The 25,732-nt window shown below is 39.8% G+C and overlaps 1 protein-coding gene across 1 annotated transcript in view; it reads left to right on the forward strand.

The window, feature by feature from the left end:
- Window positions 1-25,732, forward strand: part of SPAG17 (sperm associated antigen 17) — a 111,028-nt gene that overhangs the window by 68,860 nt on the left and 16,436 nt on the right. The window contains exons 24-36 of the mRNA XM_086768109.1: window positions 364-572; window positions 4,813-4,933; window positions 7,137-7,510; window positions 8,735-8,864; window positions 13,251-13,471; window positions 14,911-15,055; window positions 16,199-16,353; window positions 16,764-16,940; window positions 18,903-19,030; window positions 19,205-19,335; window positions 21,081-21,208; window positions 22,404-22,586; window positions 24,923-25,036. Of these exons, the coding sequence (XP_086624235.1) occupies window positions 364-572; window positions 4,813-4,933; window positions 7,137-7,510; window positions 8,735-8,864; window positions 13,251-13,471; window positions 14,911-15,055; window positions 16,199-16,353; window positions 16,764-16,940; window positions 18,903-19,030; window positions 19,205-19,335; window positions 21,081-21,208; window positions 22,404-22,586; window positions 24,923-25,036 (2,216 nt within the window). The remainder of the gene's footprint in view (window positions 1-363; window positions 573-4,812; window positions 4,934-7,136; window positions 7,511-8,734; window positions 8,865-13,250; window positions 13,472-14,910; window positions 15,056-16,198; window positions 16,354-16,763; window positions 16,941-18,902; window positions 19,031-19,204; window positions 19,336-21,080; window positions 21,209-22,403; window positions 22,587-24,922; window positions 25,037-25,732) is intronic.

Genomic DNA, 25,732 nt, shown 5'->3' on the forward strand with positions numbered 1-25,732 from the left:
GCTCATGGTAAAGACAGTGATAATTTCCTAGATACTGACTCAAAATGTGTCCACCTGTCTAAGTATTCTGGAGGTAAAAGAGAATTTTTTAAATAGTATTTTCTATTTTTGAGGGACAAGTGACGACCTATGGGAAACAACAGTTTCAAGATACCTTTTGGCTGACCACTAGTCAGTCTATGGAAATACTTTCTAAATAATTTCATATATTCAGTCCCTCTATCTGAAATAATAAACTCCCCCACCGAGGTTATTATTTCAAAGGTGAAATTTCGTGTACAAAATCTTGTTAAAAAATAAAATGTGGCCATTGACATTTATGAAACTTAATTGCATTAAAGATATTACTTTTGCCTTCCTTAGATGATGAAACAGATCCTGTCTTACCAAGAATTCTGAACATCCCTTCCGTTCATATTCCAACCATAATTCCTCCTGTTACATCGGCTTCAGGAAAAAAAGATAAATCTGGCAAACAAAAATCAGGAAAATCACTGCCATCTACAAAAGGAAGCCATAGCAAAATAGGCCCTCCACCACCTGATGAGCTGGTAAAGGAAGAAGAAGGAAAGGTGAGAGAATAGACATTATCCAGTGAATACAGAAAAGAAACAGAAATTTATATACACAAACTTATGTAACAGAAACATATTCTTCTCAGAGGGCTTTGAGCTGTGCCTTAAGAAATTCCCAACAATTTATGGTGCTTCTAAGGATATGCTTTACTCTTCTAGTTCTTCTTAAAAGTACCTACTGGCAGTTAATGAAGCTAGCCTTTATGACTCCGTGATGTAGAGCAGTGTGTCTTCCATGGTACACATACTTTTGTCAATTTTGGCTTTACAGTTACACATGTTACATTATTAGTATCTCAGTGACTAGAACTGCTCTAGAAATTAATATTTAGTTTAACTAAGAAGGAGAACTTCTCTGTGCTTTCCAAAGCCTGTGTTGGAAGTCTAACCGACTATTAAATTAGTGGAGACAGTTTTGCAAAAGCTTGCTCTTCAATTTGGTCATTCCAACTGATCGCAAGCCAGAGACCAGCTACTTGAGGAAGTTACTTCTCTCTATAACTGAAGTACTTCTATCACAGGACAGTCCTTTGGAAAAGATGGATGACATTTCAAAAGGACATTCTGAATTTCTGTTATGAAATACTTAGCACAGAGTAGTACAGGAATTACAGGAACATGTGCATCAGAAATACACAGCATTTAGTCTTGAACATCTTCTGCAGCTCTATGAAAAGCTTTTTAACACTAAAACACATGAGTGGGGGAGGCCGTATCAGTTCAGAAATGGGTCACAGTTCCCCTCTGCAAAATTACTACGTAGATTATTTCAGGTTGTTAGCTAACTACTGGTAGAATATTTTAGGCAACCATAGGAGGATTGTTTGGTCTAGTGACCTCACAAATCAGGCAGAGTATGAGTTACTTCTCAAAGAAATAAGGGAAGAGTTATTAGCAGTATGGTGGAAGAGTGCAGGAGTTTTCTATTTGAGATGATTTAACCTCTTTTATTTTTTGACACTGTTTTCTGCAACCAGCAGTGTCCTGGAAATGAACACAATTAAAATACAAAACAAACTATGAGAGAAGGACAGAAATGAACATTAATAGAATTGAGAACCAATTTAGTTACCATCTTCAGTTTAGGACAGGACAACCTCCTGAAAATAGGTATAATCAGAACACAAAGCAGTGAGGTCCATAAACAGTTTCATGTAACATGCTCTAAAATATGCTGTCTGGGATAGTTCTTTAATGGTAGGTATGATAAAAAGCTATCCCTTTTAACCTGATAAAGTTACAAAAGAGTACAATTTCTAGATAGTGTGTTTGTTAATATCTTGTGCTTGTTAATAGTATGCAGTTCTTAATATCTTTCCAGACTAACTGCAAAAATATTTAAAGCATATAGTAGTGTGTTTGAATTTCCCCCCTACTTGGTTCCATCTTTGATCAAGTATGGCTGAAATGATGCAGAAAGAGCTGCTAATAGAATGTCCTGGTTCTCACCCTGATCCAAATTTTAAGCCCAATCTACTGCCTGTAATATTTTTCATGACCAGTTATTTTCCATTAACACAGTCATTCATCCCTCTTATATTCTGCTTCTTCCATAGGCTGGTGGGGGATGTGTAAAGAACATGACTGGCACCAGGACTGCCATCTCTTTCTGCACCGTTTTCTCTTTTGTCCCTTTCCTCAGAATTTTTACATGAAAAATTAACACTAGTTCATCCAACTGTGGTGGCTTCCAATTCCAGAGGCATTTCATGAAACTCTACTTCAGTTCTTGTTACCATTTTCTAGGGCACTGCCCTGAAAAGGTTCACCACCTTCTGGTCTAAAGGTCTGGTCATTTATTTTTCAGAACAACATCTTGGAAAACTGATCTTTTGTCTGCTTTGATTACTTTTGGCAATTTCTCTCAAAATCATTCTTGCTGTCCCCTCAGCAGAGGCTTATGGTTATCTTCTCAGTTCCCTTGGTAAGGGAGGTTGAATGGAGATCATAATTCTGTTGAAAGAGCTAGGCTGATCTGTTCAAGGAGGTAGAATAGGCAACATAGAAATGAAGGGCTAAATGCAGTGCAGATTTACCAGAAACAGGTGATAGCTTCCATTGCAAAGCAAATGAGAGGACAGAGTAATAAGACAGACAAGAATGAATGCATACTGAGAGTTGCAGGAATAGCCTTGTAAGACTTTCTAAACACAATTTACCTGTGCTGCTTCCCTGGTACCTAGTAGATGAAGTAATACTGTAGCTCTTCTTTCAACATGGATTCTGTCTATATCCTCAAAAAGTCCTGCTGACCTAATTTCAACGAGTTTAGCTAAATATTTAAAGAGCATGAGCATGGAAGGTGGCATAGAGAGTTGCCAAACAGCACTCACCATAACATACAGCAATTGTGTGGTAAAACAAATCCTGTAGAACGAAATAAACTTACCATTAACATTCTGTCAGGAGGGCATCGAAGTTCCTCCTCTTCCAAAAGGCTTTTTACTGTTTGGTTTAGAATGTTTTCAAACAGAGAGTATCCATATTAGTGCATACAGCACCCGGCTCTGTGAGTCTGCAAGTGTTTTGGAGGACAGGATTAGAATTCAAAGTTAACTTGACAAATTCACCTGGACATAGTCTGGAAAATAGGATACAATTCAGTGAGAATAAATGGTAAATTCTACAATTACATATAAATAATCAATATATATCTACAGAATGGGTAACAGTTCTATCAATAACCATTCTACAGAGAAAGGTCTGAGAGTTGCCATGGATCACAAGCGATGCATGAGTCAACAATGCCATCTTGCTGTGAGAAGGGCAAAGACCACATTGAGATGAATAAACAGGAGTGTAGCCTGCTAAATATGTAAAGTTATTTTCCATTTAGAGCTAGTAGTAGGGCCTCAGTTGAAGTATTGTGTCCAGTTATGGATACTGCACCAGAAGAAAAATATGAGCCACACTGGAGAGTTCTAAGGAAGCACCACGAAGGATCAGAGGTCTAGAAAACTTGACCAATGGGGAAAGATTAAAAGACTTGGTGTGGGTTTTTTTGATCCAGAGTTGAGAGTCAGAACAGACTTCTTTAAAGAGGTAAGGGGACACCATAATCTCTTATTTTAGCCCACGTATAATAAAAAGAAATAATCAGAAGTAAACTTAATTTTCTGCAAGAGGGATTCAGGGTAATCAATAGGAAAATGTCAGTAAGATTAATCAAGGTAAAGCACTGGAATAAATTGCCAGGAAACCTCCAGCCCTGAAAATTTTTAGAATAGGTTCCATTAACAGTTTTCTCTGATGATATAGATGTACTTGATTTTTTTTTTTCCCATTAGACAGGGAGAAGTAGATGATGACTGAGGTTTACTTCTGCCCTATTCTGTGACTTCTACCCTATGATCCTGTGACTACAATCTTAGGGCATTGAGGGTAGTCTTAGTTGTCCAGTAGTACTGTTTAAAGTAACCATAAAATGTACAGAATTCTGTATGCTGAAAAACGGGCGGCAAAATGTCTGCCAATTTTCCCCTACTTTTCCCTATATTTCTATTCCTCAAAATCAAGAATATGGGATAATACCAGGACTAGTTCTCTCCGTTACCTCTGTATTCACCCCAAAACTGTTTTTACCTTATGACTACTGGCATGGTGTAGTTCATTGTCACATAGGTTTTTTTTTTTTTTGGACGGAATGATACCAAAGGGTCCATTGTTGTATTTTTTTCAAATGTTTCAGGGTCTTCAGACATTCTTTAGATCATCTTCATCTTTTCTAGTCATCAGAACAGTTTCCACTACAGAGCAGTGCAAAGATAACCATTTTTGACTGCCAAACTTTCCTTCCTGTCCCCTTCTTAAGTCAGTGCAGTATTTGCAGCAGAATGGAAGTACTGCTTTACTTATGTTTTGTGCTCTTTTAATGATTATAGGTAGAATAACTGATGTGCAACTTCAAGAATTATTTCACACTGTTCTGCTTCACATTATCTATTTATTGTCAGCTCATCTTGACACCGTGCACAAGATAGACTAATGACTCAGCAAAATGAATAAAGTTATGAAGGGTTGTTCTTCAAGGACTAATAAAGCAGAAGGAAAGAAGATAGCATAATCAAAGAAAATAAGATAATATTTCCACTTCAGAGTCTGTAAACTCTCAAAATGTTAAAAATGAGTGTTAGAAAAGACCTTTTTTTAATGTTTTGTTACAACTGAAATCTGTAGTCTAAATTGTCTTTGTTCTTTTAAAATGTGGACTAAAGCTAATTCATGTTTCATTCTGTAGATGGAAATAGAATCACCGGCTTCCCAAACACAAGTGATGTCAAATGCTCTTACTTTCCCGAGTTTGAATGTCTCCTGTCCCAATGGATTAGTATTAACTTTCCTTGGTGAAAGTTTTGGAGGTTAGTTTTCTGAGCCACTGTAAAGTAAGGAATTTTAAAATAAGTTAAAATTACAGATTAAAACTATTTCTGCCCCGATGAATTTACATGTGACAGTATGAGTTTTAAACATCTCAGATTGCTAAATCTGTCATGATGTCTATTTAATAGTATTTGCAACATAAATAATGTGTTTCAATTTAGACAAATGTAAAATCTAGAATTGCAAGTTGTTGGACATAACAGTTTGGGGCAGGGGAGCAGCAACCTTAAAAAGCACTTGGGAGTCATGTTGGACAATCGGTTGAATATGCATGTCTGTTGGAATACTAAAGAAAAATGAGGAAATTCAATTCATAAATACATATATTTTGAAGAATCTTGAGTGGTAACAGGAAGATTGTTTTATTACCTATATCGGCATCTCATTTTGGAGTCTTATGTACTGTTCTTAAGTCCACAAGACAAGATGTTCATATTTTGAAAGATTCATGGAAGAGCGACAAGAGTGATTAAAGCATTGGAAGATGTATGTTATAGTGTGCTTATGTCACCAGAGAACTCAATTTAATTACCAAATAAAAGGTCAAAGGCGTGACCGGTGCTAGTCTGTACAAATGAAACAGAATTCTGGTGGTAGCTTGAAACAGAGATCTTGTAAACACAGTATACAAAGGTATTCCAAATTTCAGGGGCTTCGAACTGAAAAGTAGTACTTGATACTAGGTATAAGTTATACTCATTTTTTAATGGCAAGAATGATTAACAAAACTAACACAGACTGTGATGGACTCTTTGCTAGTAAGTATTTACAATTATGTTTTGTTGGCTTTCTAAAAGATGTGATCAGTTTCAAACAGGAATTACATTAAGTCCATCCTTTTGTTTGTGCCATCCAGTACATACAGAGAAGACAGTCATAATAGGCCTTTCTGCCCTTATAATTTAATTACCTTTTGAAGACTGACAGGGCATATAGATACTTACAAATTTCTATACCTGGTATCCTTCTGCAATGATTCTGTTTCCCAGTGTTTTTGAAAACAAGCACGAGGTTAATCTTTGCATACTGTAAACTCTAGTAAATCCTGAGTTTTTGTAGTCAAACTATTAGGTTCTGAAGCAGACAAACATACATTTTGCTGTTTTCATCTGGTCAATTTTTAAAACAGCCACCTACAGATGTCATTTAATGCCTATGTGCAGTAAATCTGTCCAGCTCAGCCTGTATTTGAGCCATTGTATGTGTGAAAATAGATGAGCACAACTGCAGAGGTACCCATATCCAGGAATAAACCAGATGTATCACACACACCAAGTACATGCTAGCAGTAATTCCAGCACATCCTGTGCCTGAGCTGGTGCAGAAAAAAATAGAATCATTTGTCTTCCTGGCAACTGATGAAACAGCATACCTCTTAGAAACTAGCCAAGTGGTAAGTCCAGTGTATATAAATTAATAAAAAATAAGAAATTTGTACTAAGTAACATTAATAAATGTGTATGGTAAACAAGGATCCAGTACGAATTTATAATCATGTGAGAGACAAATGTCTTCATTTTTTGTGGCCGCAAAGACCTGAATTGCTAGTAAAAGCTTCCCTCGTTTTTTCTTCTCTGTCATCTGTTTCATTTTTGTATCAAAATCATAGAACCATTGAACAGCCCAAGTAGGAAGGGACCTCGGAAGATAATCTGGTCCAACCTTTTGTGGGACACAAACATGTAGTCTGCTGACACAATTATCGTAATTATACTCATTAGCACACTCAACACATTGCTGTAATTTAATCTATAAACCTTATTTGTTCATGTAGACAAAATCTGTAACTTCAGTTTCTATACAAACTCAAACTTGGTGAAAGTTAGTAACTTTTCACGTATGTGGGAAATTATGAAATTCCTCTCACCTAATGTCAGTCTTCCAAAAGTTCAGCATCATAATAAATCAATCTTCAAATCTCCTTTATTTTCATATGGAAAGACAGACACCTCTATGGGAGGATGTAGAGTTTATGCATAGATGACTACTTTGAATTGTTCTCTGAAAAACAGTGTTTTTCTGAGAACAAAAATCCCTTGCTCTGGATTACAGAGGAAGCCAAGGAGGATTAGTCTTACTCACCCAAAGTTGCATACCTTCTGTAGACACCATGACGCTGGGTGTTTAGCACTGTCTGAATGTGTACTATGCACTATTAAGTAATTCAGAATTTCTTTTCAGACTTGAAAGGTGAATCCAATACAGCTGAAGCTGAGAAAGAGGTGGTAAAGAAAAGCGAGGCCAAAGCAGAGGAAGGCAAGGAAGAGGAGGTTGAGAACAGTGAGGCCAAAGCAAATGAAGGAAAGCAGGAAGAGGTTATGGAAAGTGAAGAAAAGGAACATGGAGTTACACAGGATGAAATGAAGCATGAAGACATGAAAAGAGAACTGGCCAAGGAACCTTCTCTGGAAATTATGGTTAGGCAAAGTTATCCCCAAAAGGTGAAGAACTCTCATCTCTATACATCTATGGCAAGACAAACAGAGCAAGAGGTGTCAAGAGTCATCACCAGTCAAGGAGCTGTCATAAAGTACATGATGGATGGATCTACCGAGGTATGTTTAGTAGAATTCATTGAAAGCAGCCTGCGTGTGTGATTACTGTTGAATATGTGCTTGTCAACTGAGATAGAGAACTGTCCAGTTTGTAGATGAAGGAGTTAAGTAATCACTGAGTTATGCAGCCATGTCAAGACTACAGTGCTCTTGGCTTTGTTCGGAATAAGAACTTAAGGCACATAAGGAGCTTTAATGATGAAAATTTTAGGCATGTGAAGATTTTGCACAACTTCAGGATTAGGAAATAGCTGAATATGATTTTGAGAACTACATTCCTGGACTTAAAAATCTGAAGTGTGGATTAGTTGGGCTTTGGGTATTTTTGACAACACAAAAGCATCCTTATATTATTTTTCAGTCATCTAAACAGTCATATGGGTTCCTGAAAAGATGTGAACTATTCTTCAGTCCTGCAGACGCCTTTAGATACCCTAAATTTTCACGAAAAAGACTTTATATTCCTAAGTACCTTCTTTGTTTACACATATTTAGGTTCCCAGAATTCTGGTACCTTTTAGGGCTATAGGCTAGGTGCCATCTTTGCAGATAATGTAATCAATCTACAAGCAACTGTCTTTTTAAAGTCTAAGGTTTATGTGTAGTTAGCAAGCAGATGAAAAGAGGAGTCTGTTTTGACTCAGAAGCTGTCAAAATAATTCCTTATTTCCTCAGCTTTTTTTTTTTCTGTCTCTGTATACCACAATTCCTAGTAGTTTCTTTACATTCATTCATTACATTAGATCTTAAGCCATTTAGCCAGGATTTCTGAGAAATGTATCCATTTCAGAAATATGCAAATAAGCTAGCTGCTGTATGACTATATATTGTCAACATACTATCTCCTGACAGAAGAATTCTAGACTTGTGGAATACCTGAATATAGATCAATATGGTGATACAGACGCATCATCGCTGCTACAAAAAAAAAAACCTCATCAACCTTTGACAACTTAAATAATCAAATAATAATCTTTGCTATTTACTTTTATAATGTCTATTTGTTACTAAATAGAGTCCCCATTAATTATATATGTGAACTGCAGCAATTAGCAGTCCTTTCTTTTTGAGATAGCTTCTTTGTTTCTTGTTTTCATTTTGAGAGTTTTTACTTTTTTCCCCTCCATCACCCACAGTATTCTAGTGAATTTTGCATTTGCAACACATTCTTTTGAGACATTCTAGTGGTATTTGAAGTGATTTTAACCTCTAGTATGCCCGTAGATTCTGTTTGCTGATGGCACAGTGAGTAGGAGTCCTGATTCTGGTCCTGTCCTACCACCACCTACGATTCCAGGTAACATGCAGCTATTACCAGAGTTGGAGCCTTTACCTGAGACCAGCACTAAGAAAGGTAACATTTCTAGTGTTTTGGACAGATTTGAAGTTAGCAGGGCTGGTGATACTTAATAAAGGGCGTATTTCTTTAGTCTGAAAATTCTGCCAATGTGAAAATGCAATTTTATCTGTACTCAGCCCCTGCACACTGCTGATTTGTTACCTTAATATCAAATAATTTTTCTCTTACTCCAGATTTCTTTTTTTTTTCTAACATGCAAGGACTCTATTAAGTAAAAGAGTGTGTAAGAACTACGTCAATAACAGAGTGATTCAACACAAAGTATTTTGAAATAAATTCTTGTGACTACAGTAGTATCAAATCCTTACTTATGTGTTTTTGCTCTTAGTATTGAGAAATGCTTCTCTCATAGAGGACTTAGGATATTTTGATTTCTCACTGTATGTACTCCAAGGCACCTACTATTGGTCATTATCAATTTGTTGTATGAACTTGTGGTCTGTGCCAGTATAACCATTCTTACTTTATTTTATTTAGAATCATAGAATGGTTAGAGTTGGAAGGGACCTTCAAAGGTCATCTAGTCCAACCCCCCTGCAAGGAACAGGGACATCCCTGACTAGATCAGGTTGCTCAGAGCCTCATCCAGCCTGGCCTTGAACGTTTCCAGGGATGAGGCATCCTCCACCTCTCTGGGCAACCTGTTCCAGTGTTCTACAACTCGCATTGTAAAAAATTTTTTCCTAATATCCAATCTAAATCTACCTCCCTCTATTTTCAAACCATTACCCCTTGTCCTATTGCAACAGGCCCTACTAAACAGCCTCTCCCCGTCTTTCTTGTAGGCCCCCTTGAGGTACTGGAAGACCGCTATCGGGTCTCCCCGGAGCCTTCTCTTCTCCAGGCTGAACAGCCCCAGCTCTCTCAGCCTGTCCTCATAGGATAGGTGCTCCAGCCCTTTTATCATCTTTGTGGCCCTCCTCTGGACCTTCTCCAACTGGCCCATGTCCTTCTTATGCTGGGGGCTCCAGAACTGGACACAGTACTCCAGGTAGGGTCTCACCAGGGCAGAGTAGAGGGGGAGAATCACCTCCCTCTGCCTGCTGGCCACACTCCTCTTGATGCAGCCCAGGATGCGGTTGGCCTTCTGGGCCGCAAGGGTGCATTGCCAGTTCGTGTTGAGCTTCTTGTCCGCCATCACTCCCAAGTCCTTCTCCTCAGGGCTGCTCTCGATCCATTCTCCACCCAGCCTGTATTTGTGCCTGGGATTGCCCCAACCCATGTGCAGGACCTTGCACTTGGCCTGGTTGAACTTCATGAGGTTTTCATGGGCCCACCTCTTCAGCCTGTTAAGGTCCCTCTGGATGGCATCCCTCCCTTCCAGCGTGTCAACAGCACCACACAGCTTGGTGTCATCGGCGAACTTGCTGAGGGTGCACTCTATCCCACTGTCCATGTCACCCACAAAGATGTTAAACAGGGCCGGTCCCAACACAGACCCGTGAGGGATGCCACTCGTCACCGGATGGAGCCATTGTCCACCATCACTTGGACATGGAGCCATTGACCACCACTCTGTGAGTGCGGCCATCCAGCCAACTCCTTATCCACCGAGTGGTCCGTCCATCAAACCCATGTCTCTCTAGTTTAGAGAGAAGAATGTTGTGCGGGACAGTGTCAAAAGCTTTGCACAAGTCCAGGTAGATGATGTCAGTTGCTCGTCCCTTGTCCACCGACGCTGTCACCCCATCGTAGAAGGCCACCAAATTGGTCAGGCACGATCTGCCCTTGGTGAAGCCATGTTGGCTGTCACCAACCACCTCCTTGCTCTCCATATGCCTTAGCATGGTTTCCAGGAGTTGCCCGGGTCCTCCTTGTTCCCCTTTTTAAAAATGGGGGTTATGTTCCCTCTCTTCCAGTCATCGGGGACCTTACTAGACCGCTACGACTTCTCAAATACGATAGCCAGTGGCTTGGGAACTTTATCCGCCGGTTCCCTCAGGACCCGTGGATGCATCTCATCAGGTCCCATGGGCTTGTGCACCTTCAAGTTCCTCAGATGTTCCCGAACCTGCTCTTCGAGTACAGTGGGTGGTTCTTCATCCTTGCAGTCCCTGCTTGTACCTTCTACAGCTTGGGTGGTGAGACAGGAGCCCTTATCGGTGAAGACTGAGGCAAAAAAGTCATTGAGCACCTCAGCCTTCTCCATGTCCCAGGTAACCAGGACACAGGTTTCCTTCCGGAGGGGGCCTACATTCTCCTTGGACATTCTTTTGTCCCCTACATACCTATAGAAGCTCTTCTTGTTGCATTTTACATCCCTGGCCAGATTCAATTCCGTCAGGGCTTTAGCCTTCCTCACCTGATCCCTGGCCACTCGCACAGCCTCTTTGTAGTCCTCCCAGGCTACCTGTCTCCGCTTCCACCCTCTATAGGTGTAGTTCTTTACTTTCAGTTGGTCCAGGAACTCCTTGCTCATCCACGCCGGCCTCCTGGCCTTTTTGCTCGACTTGTTCTTCGTTGGGATGCACCTCTGCTGAGCTTGGAGGAGGTGCTCCTTGAATATAGACCGACTTTCCTGGGCCCCTCTTCCCTCCAGGGCTGCCTCCCATGGCACTTTGCCCATCAGGTCCCTGAAGAGGCCAAAGTCCGCCTCCCTGAAGTCTAGGGCAGAGAGCTTGCCGTGTGGTTTCCTCACTGCCCCATGGATCTTGAACTCCACCGTGTCGTGGTTGCTGCAGTTGGCTGTCCTTCAGTTTCACATCCCCCACCAGTCCCTCCCTGTTGGTGAGCACAAGGTCGAGCATGGCACCGCTCCTTGTCGGCTCTTCTATCGCCTGCAGGAGGAAGTTATCATCCACACATTCCAGGAACCTCGTGGACTGCCTGTGCCCTGCCGTGTTGTCTCTCCAACAGATGTCAGGGTGGTTGAAGTCCCCCATGAGAACCAGGGCCTGTGACCGTGAGGCTGCTCCTATCTGCCTATAGAGTGCCTCGTCCGCTCTGTCCTCCTGGCCAGGTGGCCTGTAACAGATCCCCATCATAACATCCCCTGTCTGTCCCCATCCTCTAATCTTGACCCATAAGCTCTCTGTCAGCTCCTCCTCCATCCCCAGGCGGAGCTCCACACACTCCAGCCGGTTGCTGACGTAGAAAGCGACACCCCCTCCTCATCTCCCCTTCCTGTCCTTTCTAAAAAGCCTATACCCCTCCACGTTGATGCTCCAGTCGTACGAGTCATCCCACCACGTCTCCATGATGCCAGCAAGGTCATAGACGTGCTCGTGTGCACGCATCATTTGACTGATGATTTGACTGAGAAAGAACCAAATGAAAGTTTACTTCATAGCTCAGAGCAGTCTGAGATCATCATCAGTGCTACTTAGTGCAAAGAATAATTTTGACCTGTCATAATATTAACTTATAATTTATTGTACATATGTGTATAAAAATTGCTGCCAAAGAGAAAAGTCTGTCAAAAAGAGACTTTCTGAGTCATCAAGTCCGGTTCTTGTTATTTCAGTTATCTCGGAATACCTGGAAGTATGTTTGAGAACTTCTCTGACAAACCATCTTCTAATTTTCAGTCTCAGTATCTGTGGCCAGTTTATTTCCTTTATTCCTTATCCTTTGTTTGTGATGACTTTTTCTCCCCACCTTTCCTCTCCACTGCTTAGTTTTGACAAATTTATATTGAACATTTTCACAGTTTCATCTATTTTTGGCTTTTTTCTTTTTCTAGGTTGTATATGCTGTTAGTCTTTTGGACTCCTCTCTGTATCATGCTGTTGTCTTTTGCATACGCTTAGACTAAGTTCCGTTTCTTGGATATGGGAGACCAGAGTTCTGTATCACATTCTTAGTAAGATCTCTCCATTACCTTTCACAATGGAATCTCCATCCCTTTTCTTCTGATGCACCATAGGATTGTTTGCCTCTTTTGTCACCATATTTTCACAATGATAACTTGTAGTCATTCTGTATGGCTGATACCTCCAGGTCTTTCTTTTCCTCTGCTATTGCAAGCTTGTCTGATGCATAAATTATTTTCATTCCCTTTCACATTAAATTTCATTCTAATAGGCTGTATCAAATTCCTATTACTTTAATCTTCAAACTCATGGGACAGTTTTGGATGCTTTCTTTTCTGTAGTCCATTCAGATTTTCTTCTGCATTGATGGTACCTTCCAAAGCCATGTCATAATTGGATATCATTAGCATGCTATTTGCTTTTTCTCTTTCATTAATGAACACATTAAATAAAATTAGTTCAAAGGCACACCTTTAAGTAACAGTAGTTGTAATTTCCCTCCAGCCTGATAAACAGATTTTTCTTTAAATTCTGTCAAAATCAATACTCACGGAAACTCCTAACTTTATTGATTTTGTCTTTTGCCTTAGAGAATACCAAGTCTGATACAGGATTTTTGTTTCTGCAGGAAAAGGCAGTAAGAGAAACAGTATATCAGACTCAAACATGGACGAGTTGTTTGAAGATACTGTTCAAGGTCCGGTTAGTTCTGAGCAACCTAAGGAGAACCAGGCGGGAACCTGGATAACAACAACTCCGTCAGGCATTCGAGTGGGCACTGAGGGAGCAAAGCGAATGGATTTGAAGCCACTCTTAATCTATCAGGCAACTGACCCAGCTGATGGAACGGTATTACTATTTTTGTTTTATTACAGCACTGTCTAATAAGCTAAGAGACAAAGCTGCCATCATATAAGTTGTAGGATTTTTTCTTTGAACACTGTTCTGGTTTTGCTAGTGAGGCGGGGCCTAAGGTGGTAGCTTCAGTAGGAAACTGCTAGAAGTTGCTCCCCTTTGTTTAGTGGACTCAGCCGGGCCTAGGGCAGACCTGCTGCTGGCCAGGGCTGAGCCAATTGGTAGCAGAATGTTCTATGATAACGCCTCTGCGATAATGTATTTAAGTAGGGGAAAACAGGAAAAGAGGAGGAGAGATGTGAAGCAGCTGAGTCGGGGGCAAAGAGGGGGAGGCGCGAGCCTCCTGGGCCTTGCAGGCCTCACCCTCCGGCCTCCCGCCAGGCAGCCAACTGGGCCCAACTCAGCCCAGCCTGGCTGCAAGAAGTGGAGAGGAGATGAGAAGTTGAAGTGAATAAGATGTAAAAAAGGATCCTGAGAGGCATCTGCCAGCCTGTTGTGAGGAACGGCTGCAGACACCAAGGTCAGTGAAGAAGGAGGGGGAGGAGTAACATGGCTCCTGGCCAAGATTCCTCTGCAGCTCGTGGTGAAGACCATGGTGGAGCAGGTTGTCCCCCTGCAGCCCATGGAGGTCCATGGAGGGGCAGAGATCCACCTGCAGCCCGTGGAGGACCCCACGCCGGAGCAGGTGGAGGCCTGAAGGAGGCTGTGGCCCGTGGAGGGCCCGCTGGGACAGCTGTTCTAGAGGGACTGCAACCCATGGAAGAGATGATCCATGCCAGAGCAGTTTCACGAAGGACTGTGGCCCATGGGAGGGACCCCACGCTGGAGCAGAGGAGGAATGCGAGGAGTTCTTCCCCTGATGATGGCACAGCGGCGTAAAACAATGCGTGATGAACTGACCGCAACCCCCATTCCCTTCCCCCGCCCCAGTGCCGCTCGGGAGGGGAGGTAGTAGAGATAATGTTAAGCCCGGGAAGAGGGAGGGGTGGGGGGAGGTTATCTTGTTCCCTGTCTCATTCTCCTGCTAATTTTAGAAATAAATGAGTGTTTTTCCCCAAGTCGAGTCTGTTTTGCCCATAACAGTAACTTTAAGGATTTCTCCCTGTCCTTATCTCAAACCTTGAGCCGTTTTTCTTATATCATCTCCTCCTATTCTCTCGGAGGGTGGGGGAAGCGAGAGAGAGACTACGTAGTCTGGTCCCGATCGGGGCTGAGCTACGACAAACACATATCCTACATATTGTGTTATTACACTGTTACTAATACAAAAAGTTTAGATTTTGAGGAAAATGTAAGTCCTCCATCTCTGAAGTATATCAAGTTGCAGTAGTCTAGCTTCTTCAGAGTTTCAGTATGTAATGCTTTGTATTACTGTTGTTGCTCTTACAAGTATCACAGTGCTAAAGGAAGTGAATATTCCTTCATTCTTTCAGGTTATGACTGTACGAGATGATGAAGTGATAATTGTTGAGAAGCTGGATGGTAGCAGAGTAGTAGATCATGCTGATGGTACTAGGATCACGACTTTTTATAGAAACTGTGAAGAACTTTTTGTACCCGAGGGAAGTGAGGAAACAGGTACAATCAAAAGGGGAGAACTTCTCTCTGCTATATCTTGTGAAGTAGATAGTTGTCAAAATATGTACTAGGGAAGGCTCATAGCAGTAGCTGAGATAACAAATCCACTAGTGTAGTCTAGGCTGAGTTTGTCTGCTTGGTCTTTTCTTCATCAGTATTCAGTGCAAAAATTACATTGTAGCAAACAAGCAAATTTCTTTCTTTGCACGTGACCCACCTTCACCATGAGACCACAGTGCTGGAGTTCTAGTATGTTCATTGCCCTCTCTCCACCTAGCCTACTACTATCAAGCAAGCTGATCTGAGTCTTAACTGAGTAAGTGTATAAGGACCATGACATCCTCTCATTCCCCACAGAAGCCATAGGCTCACCAACCTTGGAGATATGGAAAATTTGGTTGAATATGGCCATGGAAAATGCCACACCTAAAGAAGTGAAACTTTTATTTGCCTGAAACAAGCGGGGCTAATGGTCATCTGTGTTTCTTCCGGCTGGCTATTCTGTGTGCTTGGTTCAGTTGCTGGACAAATCCTGTCTTCTGTAACTAACATGAAGTGTACATTTATTGTGTGAGTGTCTGGACTATTGTGTTCAAACATAGTAGGAAATTCTGGTTGTGTAGGAAAAGATAGTTATTCAGTTAACAGGAAATGTTCAGGAATGTGTCCTTGTGGGATTTTAAAAATCAAAACGACCTTGAGCTGATTCAGTGAGAAGGCAATGGCCAGATTAACATACCAATTTGATTTGTTTTCCATGATTTGTGCTGTTGAATAGGAATTTCTTCACATCTTGGAGATTGTATTACAGGCATAAAGAATTTCAGTGATCCAGCTTGTGTGTTACAGATATTCAGATCGTTATGATTAGTATTGTACTTGTTAAATTGGTGTACTCTCCTGACCAGTCACAGATGGTTACAGACATTTTTTGGATTTTCCTATATTGAGTGCACAGTCCAGAAATACAAAGGTTACGTATTGTTTCCATAACATAAAATTATGAGGTAAAGGATGCTATGAAGTTTATAAGAGCCTTTTACTGATGCGATAAAGATCCAGCCCTATGAGAGAAAAAGCAAATTGAATCCTAAGACCTTTCCATGGTTCATGTTCTCCTGTCTATTTGTTCTGTATTCTTAGATGAACTCTCAGAAGCCACCACAAGGAAGGTGAAACATGTGCAAGTAGAGAATCCTGAGTTTGCTACTGTTATAACAAATTGTGAGGACAGTACCTGTTGTACCATCTTTGGAGATGGGACGTCTATTATAGCAAAGCCACAGGGAACATATCAGGTGGGAATTATTTTTAGTTTGTGACAGTGAAATTTATGTTCCAAGTTCCCTGCCATCAGCATGTCTCACTTTGACTATTTTAACTCCCTTCTCTAAAGCCCTCACAAATCCTGTGATTCTATCTCTTTTATACTCTACCAATATTTAGATATTCACTCATAACTGTATAGTATAATTACAATTTTAAATTTCCTGAAGTTAAAGAAGGTGTTACAGAGACTAACATTACCTTACCTTCTGGACCTCATGTTCCTTCTTTTTCTCCCTTCAGTCCCTCAAAACTGAATGATTCGGTAGTAAAAGTCTGAAAGCTCTCCTCTTGATTTGTGTTGATTCTTCATTTTCATGGTACCTCTAAACTGAAGATTTCACCTTTCAAGGCTGAACTTCTTCCCTTTTTCCTGTCATAGGTTTTACCCATCAAGACAGGCTCTCTTTTCATTGATGAAGATTGCTCAGCAGTTTATACCCATGAAGTTTTCAATTTCATCAAGAGGAAAGAAGAGAAACAAGCAGGGAGATACATTATGAAACACACTTCCAGCACTATTTGTGAGATGATGGATACTGAAGGAAGTATTTTCAAGGTAAAATACATGGAAGGAAACAAGTTTCTGCATTTTAAGTAAATTTATCTTATAAATATCTCTCAAAGTCAGCTTGTAGCCATGTAATACGTAAAGTAGCCTAGCTAGACAGAAGGAACAGCTCCTGAATCAGGTCTCTGAAATGTTCTTTAGTATGTGATGGATTTCCCTTTTTGGCATTTCCTCTTTTTTTAGAGAGACTGAAATAAAACACATGACCTACAGTTTACCTTACATTTAAAGTGACCTTAAGTAGCATGACCTATATTCTAGAAAAAAATCAGGTGTGCAAATGAGGATTAAAAATAAGAGAGGATATTGGCTTTTCAGAAGGTCCATAGAAACACTCTAATCTGCTTAGTAAGGCAAATGTTGCTGTAAAAGGAATTATTCCATCTTTAAAGTCATACTGTTTGTGCTGTGATCTTTTCACACCTAAGAGAGACTTCTGAGCTAGGTTAGTACTTAGTTTTGAGTTCCGGAAACATCGTCTAAGTGCCTATGACCTGCATACTGTTTTCTAATTAAGGTTCTAATTAAAATTCTAAATGTGACATCTTTAAAGTATCCTTTCTATTGTTGCAGTTGTAATCATTACCATTTTCCCAGATTCTTGTGAATCAACACTGAGGTTCCCCTGGACCCCTGCATTATGATACAGTTTTTAACTTGGCTGAAGAAACAGTTCTTACATAAGTCTGTGCTATGTGTCAATCTCTCCCTAACAAATTTTGAACTAATCTGGCAGAGGGATAGAAATTTCAAAAAGATCAAGTTCCTAGAAAACCAATGCAATTCAAAGCAGCACAGAAGTTACTTGGTATCAGCCTTAGCACATCCAGCTTTTTCTCAGCTGATACTTAGGGAACAAAGGAAGGAAGTTGAAGAGGCTGTGGTTCTTCCTCTGTCCTAATCACACCTGAGACTACAGCAAAAAGGGCATGGTCCTTGTGCATCAAATTCAGTTCATGTACCGACTGAATCACTCTGGTTTAAACTGTATCTTCCAAAGGCAACTGACTGTACTAAGAATTAGAGGCATTATTATTCCTTGTGAGGTTATTATTCATTGGTAGTTACCTTGTCTGTATACATTAATGGCACGTTAGTTAATAATTGCATAGAATTTTCAAGAAGGAAAATATTGTAGAAATTCATTGAGTATTATAATAAGATTATGTGAGATCATATTTTTGAAGTCAATGAATGCCTGAAGAGGGCTCTCTCTATAAATATATAATCTGCATCTTTATCAAATATCTATCTCTTCCTATCAACATGTATATAGATGTGTGTATATATAAGTGTATATATTTATTGGCATTTATCTATATACCTATATATACATACCTGTACATATGTATATACACATTTATATTTATATATAAGCATTTATATTTATATATACAGCTATATAGGAGTATATATGTATATACTATGTGGTTAACTAATATTAGCATTTAGAGAGATATATAAAATTATGTATATATTTGTGTGTGTCTATTTCTATATGTGTGTGTGTGTGTCAGTGTATATACACAGATACTTACATACCTCTCAGAGATACATCAGTGGCTGTCTGAGTATACAGTTACTTGGCTTGATCAGCAAATGAGTAGTTTCATGTGAAGTTTCCTATCGATGCCTACAAATATATATGTTGAAGATGGAATGTAAGGATGGATGGCCCTGTTTGACAATTAACAGTCATTTATTAAATATCAGCATGTGATATTAGTATTTATTATATGGCATGTCTTTCTAGAAATGTTTGATTTGCTTTTTTCACTGTCTTTTCAGTCGTCTTCTCCATTTCTTCTTCCTGTGAATTTCAGGTTGCTCAACATGAAATATGTTTTTTCTGTCTCTTTCACAGGCCTAGGTTATATTAAAATTCAGCATCAAGTTACTGTTTTAAAAGTATCATGTAACTCAAGTCATTTTATATAATTTCTGTTACAGGTCATGGCTGATGGCAGCACAAATGTGTGTGTTCCTAGCGTTGGCTCTGATGACAAGGAGGACAGAAGTTCAGCAGCAGTACTCCCGGAAGTTAACAAACCTGTCACTTATGATGAGCACGTCCCCAGGTAAACTGCATTGGATTCATAGGTTTACACTTTATTTCTTCACTACACTGTATTTCTACAGGGTTTGTAGATTTGTGCTTTCTTTGTTCAGTAATCTGTGTTTGCACATTTGACGTCATCATGTTGGAGTTAGATTTTATTGATATAGTCCAATGTGTGTGGCTGGCTGTGTAGGTTCTTCATCATCTATGCAGATGGTTCTGGAACTGAGCTCCTGCGGAACAGGGAGGTACACGAGTATCTGGCCGAGGCCTATAGTGATCCCGCTGCTGCTGTCTTGCAGGATCCTGTAGAAGAATGTCCAGGTAGGAAACTTTTATCTTCTGACAAACTAATAACAGAAGTAATTGCAAAGGTGGAGTCAGAAGTTCCAAAACTCTTATTTGGACAGGAAATTTGAAATGTTTTTCCCCATGTAGACAAGTTCTTACACTCCTGGCAGTGAAGCATGGGGAAGAAGGAGCTTGTGGGAAAACTCTGGAAAGCAGAGAATTAACTGAATGACATTGTGAAGGGATAAGTGAACAAACAACTGACATATTTTAATCCACTTTCAGACATGCAAAAAAAAAGCCATTACCAAATGCATAGATTCTATGTGTATTTCCCATGAAAAAAAACATGTAATATATCGCAGTCTTTGTTAATGATATAGCTGTATTTATCAGTGAAGACAATGATACTCTGATTTTGAGCCTTAGCCTGGCTGTTGGAAAGGATAAATGTATGTATTTATGATAGTGTGTATTATATATTTATTTTTCTATTTCTTATATAAATATTTTATATTATATATACAAATATATAAATATTTTATGATAATCAGTATGAATTTTTTATATATCAAGAAGTTGGAAAAATGTGACTGAAATAGAGGATGCTTATAGTACATGGCACCAAACACCTCATAGTAGCAGTGCAAGAAGTCACATCCTGAAATGGTTGGTTACCATTGTGAAGTTAGCTGGAGATACTATGTTTCTGTAAAATACACTGTGGAATAACAGATAGATAGTATGAAAATAAATATCTCTTTAAAAAGACAGGAACTTATGATTTCCCTGGATATGGGGGGATGATAAGGGTAGTTTACTTCAGGCCGTAAAGTACTAAGACATTCTTCTCAAAGATTGATATCATAAGCATGGGGAACAGCTTTTCCACTTACTACTCCATCAGGTTTTGCACATTTTTAAATGCCACTTCTATTCACAATAATGACTGGTTCCCCATTGTATAAACTGAATTAAGTAATTTTGCCATGGGAATCATTCTGAGAGAATCAGAAGGATAGTGAAGGTGGAAAGATCAGGAAGACTGAGAAGATAAATACGCAATGAAAATCTTAGTCAAGAAAACTTGCTCACAACCAGCAATCACTTGTAGTAGTAGCATGTCTGCTTTTCCAGACTTCACACTCGCCTTCCTCAGTACTGGCTCTATTTGCCTTGGCAACAAGGCTTCACAATTTTGTATCATTGTGACAAAGTACCTCAGTGGCAATATCAATTTTGAAGGCCACCTATGGGGTAGATAATAGTAGATTAAGTAGATTTTGAGCTTGAGTTGGAAAAATTATTTTGAAGATCATTAAAATTAATAAGAACAATAAAAAGAATAATAAATCATCTCTAATGGAATACATCCAGTGATCAGGTGGTGAAGTATAAAATACAATGAAGAACTATGCTTGTTCTGAAGATGATGTACCTCTTCTGAGGTTAATATCCAGTAAACATGAGTCAGTGGTCTGCTCTTCTTTGTTTGGGTTACATCATGTACTATACAATTGAACTGTTATCCGAGACGCAAAGCAAGTAGCATAGGCAGTCTGTTGTTAAACATGGTCTGAGTGATACAAACTTGTCCAACTATTCTATAATCACTTCAGGGATCTGATATTATCTGTAGCTATGAGTATCACTTTTTCACACCACTTGATAATAAGGTTCTTTATGCTTAGGTAAGTATATTTTTCTGGCAATCTGAGGCACTTGTCCATCATTTTTTGATTTGATCTGATTCTTAGCAAAATGTGTCTTTGAACCAGGTGTTTTAAGTATTACTATCCTGCGTCCTTTGGCTGAAGCCTCCCCCTGGGTAATGAAGAAAGAACCAGAGAGTATTGTTCCTCCAAATCTTCAGTCAAGGACCCTGGACACAGTTTCTCCTCTTGAGGTATAATTGTCTCAAAATTGTCTTCTGCTGCTTAAGCAATAGATGTTTGTCACAGGGAAAAAATCGAGCTTTAAACAATGTGACATTGTTAAGTTCAGTTTATTAAGCAGGCAAAGCAAGGGGTGGGCTGTATCAGGTGGCCTTTTTTTTACTCTCACTAAAGTGATATAGCAATTTTAAGGGAGATCAATTTAGCAATCTTGCCAGATGAATCATAGAATCATAGAATAGTTAGAGTTGGAAGGGACCTTTAAAGGTCATCTAGTCCAACCTCCCTGCAAGGAGCAGGGACATCTCCACGAGAACAGGTTGCTCAGAGCCTCATCCAACCTGGCCTTGAATGTTTCCAGGGATGAGGCATCCACCACCTCTCTGGGCAACCTATTCCAGTGTTGCACCACTCTCATCATAATTTTATTTTTTCCTTATGTCCAATTTGAATCTCCTTCCTTCTATTTTAAAACCATTACCCCTTGTCCTATCACAACAGGCCCTGCTGAACAGCCTCTCCCCATCTTTCATGTAGGCCCCCTTGAGGTATGGGAAGGCTGCTATAAGGTCTCCCCGGAGCCTCCAGGCTGAACAGCCCCAGCCTGTCCTCATAGGATAGGTGCTCCAGCCCTCTGATTATCTTCGTGGCCCTCCTCTGGACTCGCTCCAACTGGTCCACATCCTTCTTATGTTGGGGGCTCCCGAGCTGGATGCAGTACTCCAGGTGGGGTCTCACGAGAGCAGAGTAGAGGGGCAGAATCACCTCCCTCTGCCTGCTGGCCACACTCCTTTTGATGCAGCCCAGAATGCGGTTGGCCTTCTGGGCCACAAGGGCGCATTGCCTGCTCATGTTGAGCTTCTTGTCCACCAGCACTCCCAAGTCCTTTTCCTCAGGGCTGCTCTCAATCCATTCTCCGCCCAGCCTGTATTTGTTGGGATTGCCCTGACCCATCTGCAGGACCTTGCACTTGGCCTTCTTGGTCTTCATGAGGTTTGCATAGGCCCACCTCTCCAGCCTGTCAAGGTCAAGAGGTTTTAAGATAGATACATTGTGCCAAAAAAATCTACTGACTTTTAGTATCTAGATCTATGATGCTATAAGGAGAGCATGTGTTTTTCAGCTGAGACACGTTGCCAATATCTGCATTGAGTCAGTAATATAAGTAGCCTCTTGCTCTTTTTGTTTGTTCTTGTCTATTTTCAGAGGAAAATCACAGGTCCCTCAGGCAGAATATATATTTGGAGGGGTCTCAGCATTGGATCCAGAGAGCAGGTGTGCTTGCCAGTACCTGTGCAAAAATGTCCTAATAAACTGCAAATCCGTCAGCTGTTCCAGTATAAGCCACTCAGTGATGAACTAAGAGAAAAGTTGCAGCTTTCTCTCAAGGTAGTACAATCACATTTATTCATCCTTCCAGTGAGCAACAGAGAACAGACAAATTGAGTGACATATAACTGAGACAAGAAAATCTACTACATTTGAAGAACAATCAGCATTTCATACGTAGACAGGTGCTCTAAGAAAAGTGTATTTCTAAGGCAGCTCAACTCTTTTTTTCACTCATGTTTTGTGAAACCTGCTTCTCTGTGCAAATATGTGCTATACAGTCTAGTACACATCACAGATTGATTTCTGTTACTTTGCTTTTACTTTGCTTAGAGTTTGTTTTCCTTCACAAGCTTAAAAACTTAAATCTATACAGTTTTACAAGAATTACTGTAATTCTACTTAGTTAACTTAGTGACCATGTCACTGAGACACACTGTAGTCTTGATTATGTATTAGTTTTCATAAATCAGTACAGAACATTTCCAGGTTCAAGTCTGAATTCTGTCACTCTACCCATGTCTAGCAAATAGCTATGTTGCCTTCTGATAAAGTGCATGTCCATCCCTCATTAGTGACTGGTTCATAACACGGTGCAAGCTATACCTCACATGCAAGTGTTCTGAGATGGAATCTGAAAGTTCTGCACTTGATCCTTGTCAGCAGCTTCATAGTTCTCAGTTTTGGTAGAAAACATTTATTTATTTAATTCACATTGTGAAGATTCTCTTAGAAGAAATTTTAGAGTTAAAAACTCATTGTTACTTACCAATTAGAGAATAACAAAATATATGTGTTCTATAATTTATTCATTTAACATATTTTGATTATGACATTGCATACTGAATTTGAAAGTTAATAGCATGTGAAATTTGAGAAGGGAGTAGCATGTTGTAGCCAGTTAGAATATTTTTTTTTTTTTTCACATTACATTTCAAAGAAGTCGTGCTTGCGATAGAAAAACATTGACAGCTGTTCGGCCTAGGCATGCTTGGAACATGCCAGTCTATCAGAATCATTTTTTTCCCTTTTACAAACTACAAATATAGAAAAAAATTTATTTAATTTGGATACTGATCTTTCAAAGGCTTTAAAAGTTCCACACCAAAATCCCAAGTTAAGTCTCTCTATTGACCAGATCTGTTATTAGCTTTTAGAGAAAGAAGAACGCTGTTTGTCACATTGGGAAAGAAGAATTGCAATTATTGGCACTCAGGAGACATATTTTTAATAATTGCATTACTCTGCAATGGAAATATATTCTCACTACTCATGTATCAATATTTAATTCATTGATTTTTCCAGAAAGAAGTGTCTTAAATCTTTAGCCAAATATTCACTTTGTCAGAACTAAATCAAGATATAAAGAAAAAGGTATTCTTCCTTTCTCCATCTCCTTTAGGTTTTAAGAGGTACGAATGAATGAAAAAGAACTGGAACTGAGAACAGATTGCTTCTGGAAACCTTGTCTATTCATAAAGCTTATTACTGCATGTAGCTTTCTAGCAGAGTCGTTTGTTAGGACAGCCTTCTGTAAGGACCCTTTTTTTCCATCGAACTGATCTTCTAAAGCATAAAGTAGTGTGGGCAAAGAAAAGTGTTCTTTTCTGCAGCATTCAGTGTGATTCTGGCAAAGTAAACGTCTGTCTAAAAATAGAGCTTCAGATTTTTTTCTGAACCTAATTTTTCAATTATGATGTTGTAAATTTCCTTTTCCCTAATAGGACATCAAACAGGAGGAAGATACAGATCACAGTGTTTGTTTGAACACCTTTTATTCATTAAGCTGATCTTAATATAATATAATTTATTAGTAGTAAAAACAGCTATCTACTCAACACATTCCTTTATTCCCTCACATAGTTTACTCAGATATTTGCATGCTGACTCATACTTGCCTGGCTGCTGCAACAGCTGGGAGACCAAACCTACCTGACTACTCGGAAGCCGGGGCTCACACTGACACACCAAGGGTGTCTAGATAGCTGGTGGATGTGGTCCGAATCACACAGTCCGTTGTGGATACTCATGTGTGCCAGTGGCCTGGTAGAGATTCAGCAGACTCTTGGTTTCCTTAGGTATATTAGTTAATGCAGCTTCAATAGCCATATTAGTGTTCAGAGTTGATTAGTCCTTGGTAAGCTTTCACCTGCTTTTCAGCAGGTACTCCTCTCTTTGACCTGTTGGGTTTTTTAGAAACTGTTTCTCCATGCAAACCTTTAGATATCTATATAACCGCTTCACACAGATTCACAGAAGGGGCCTTTATGACACTGAGAAGAAGCATATACCTCCATTACTTCTACAAACTCTTTTCTCTATAAATGTGCCCCTTAAGTCTACTTCTGCAAAGAAGACATCTGCATCTTTCTTGTTTTTTTTCATTGTTCCACTAGGAATACATAGACAACATTTTAAAGCGGGAACATGAGCTGGAAGAGATGAATGTAAAAGAACCAAGAACAGAAGAGGAAAAGGAGAATGCTGCAAGTCTCCTTGAACTGGTTACGGTGAGAAAAATAGAATTTTTAACTATTTTTTCCAACAAAATCATTGTATTGCATTGGAAGCGTCAGCCTTAAAACACATCATTACCCATTAATAAAATAGCAGATGTTTGGATAGCAGAGCGACAGCTCTGCTGTAGTTCAGTGGTAAAGCAGAGCTGGGCTACTGAATGGCGCTACTGCCGTTTTGGGGAAGCAATGCTGAAAACAGCTGAAGAGTGTGTTGGCTCTTCATAATGATACATTTCCAAACACACAGGCCAAAGTTACTGAAATGTGTATATCCCCCAGCACTAGGATGAGAATGTTTCCAGCCTGTTGTCATTGCAGCTGGGAGACTTCTATTTCAATCACAGCCACCTCCATAGTGAAAGTTTAAACCCTGCTTTTGGGATAATCCAAAAACAATCTGGAGGAATATTGTTATGACTGCTGAACAGCACTCATATTTTTGGAAAATGTGCTGTGCTAATTTGCAGAGCTAATTAGAGCATGAAAATAAGAGGGAGGGGAAGAGGGAATGGGAAAGGTGGGGAAAATAGGGAAAGAGGGACTTGGGGTAGCAGTCAGGAAACAGTGAGGTTAGTGGGAGATGAGTGATAAAAAAATTAGAAAAGTTCAAGCAGCAAAAGTGAGTGGAATAAGTTAGGATGAATGAGAGAAACAATGCTTACATCTTGTGTAAAGAGTGATCAGTTT

The sequence above is a fragment of the Chlamydotis macqueenii genome, chromosome 1 (assembly GCF_036417535.1).
Source record: "Chlamydotis macqueenii isolate bChlMac1 chromosome 1, bChlMac1.mat, whole genome shotgun sequence".
NCBI classification, from domain to species: Eukaryota; Metazoa; Chordata; class Aves; order Otidiformes; family Otididae; genus Chlamydotis; species Chlamydotis macqueenii.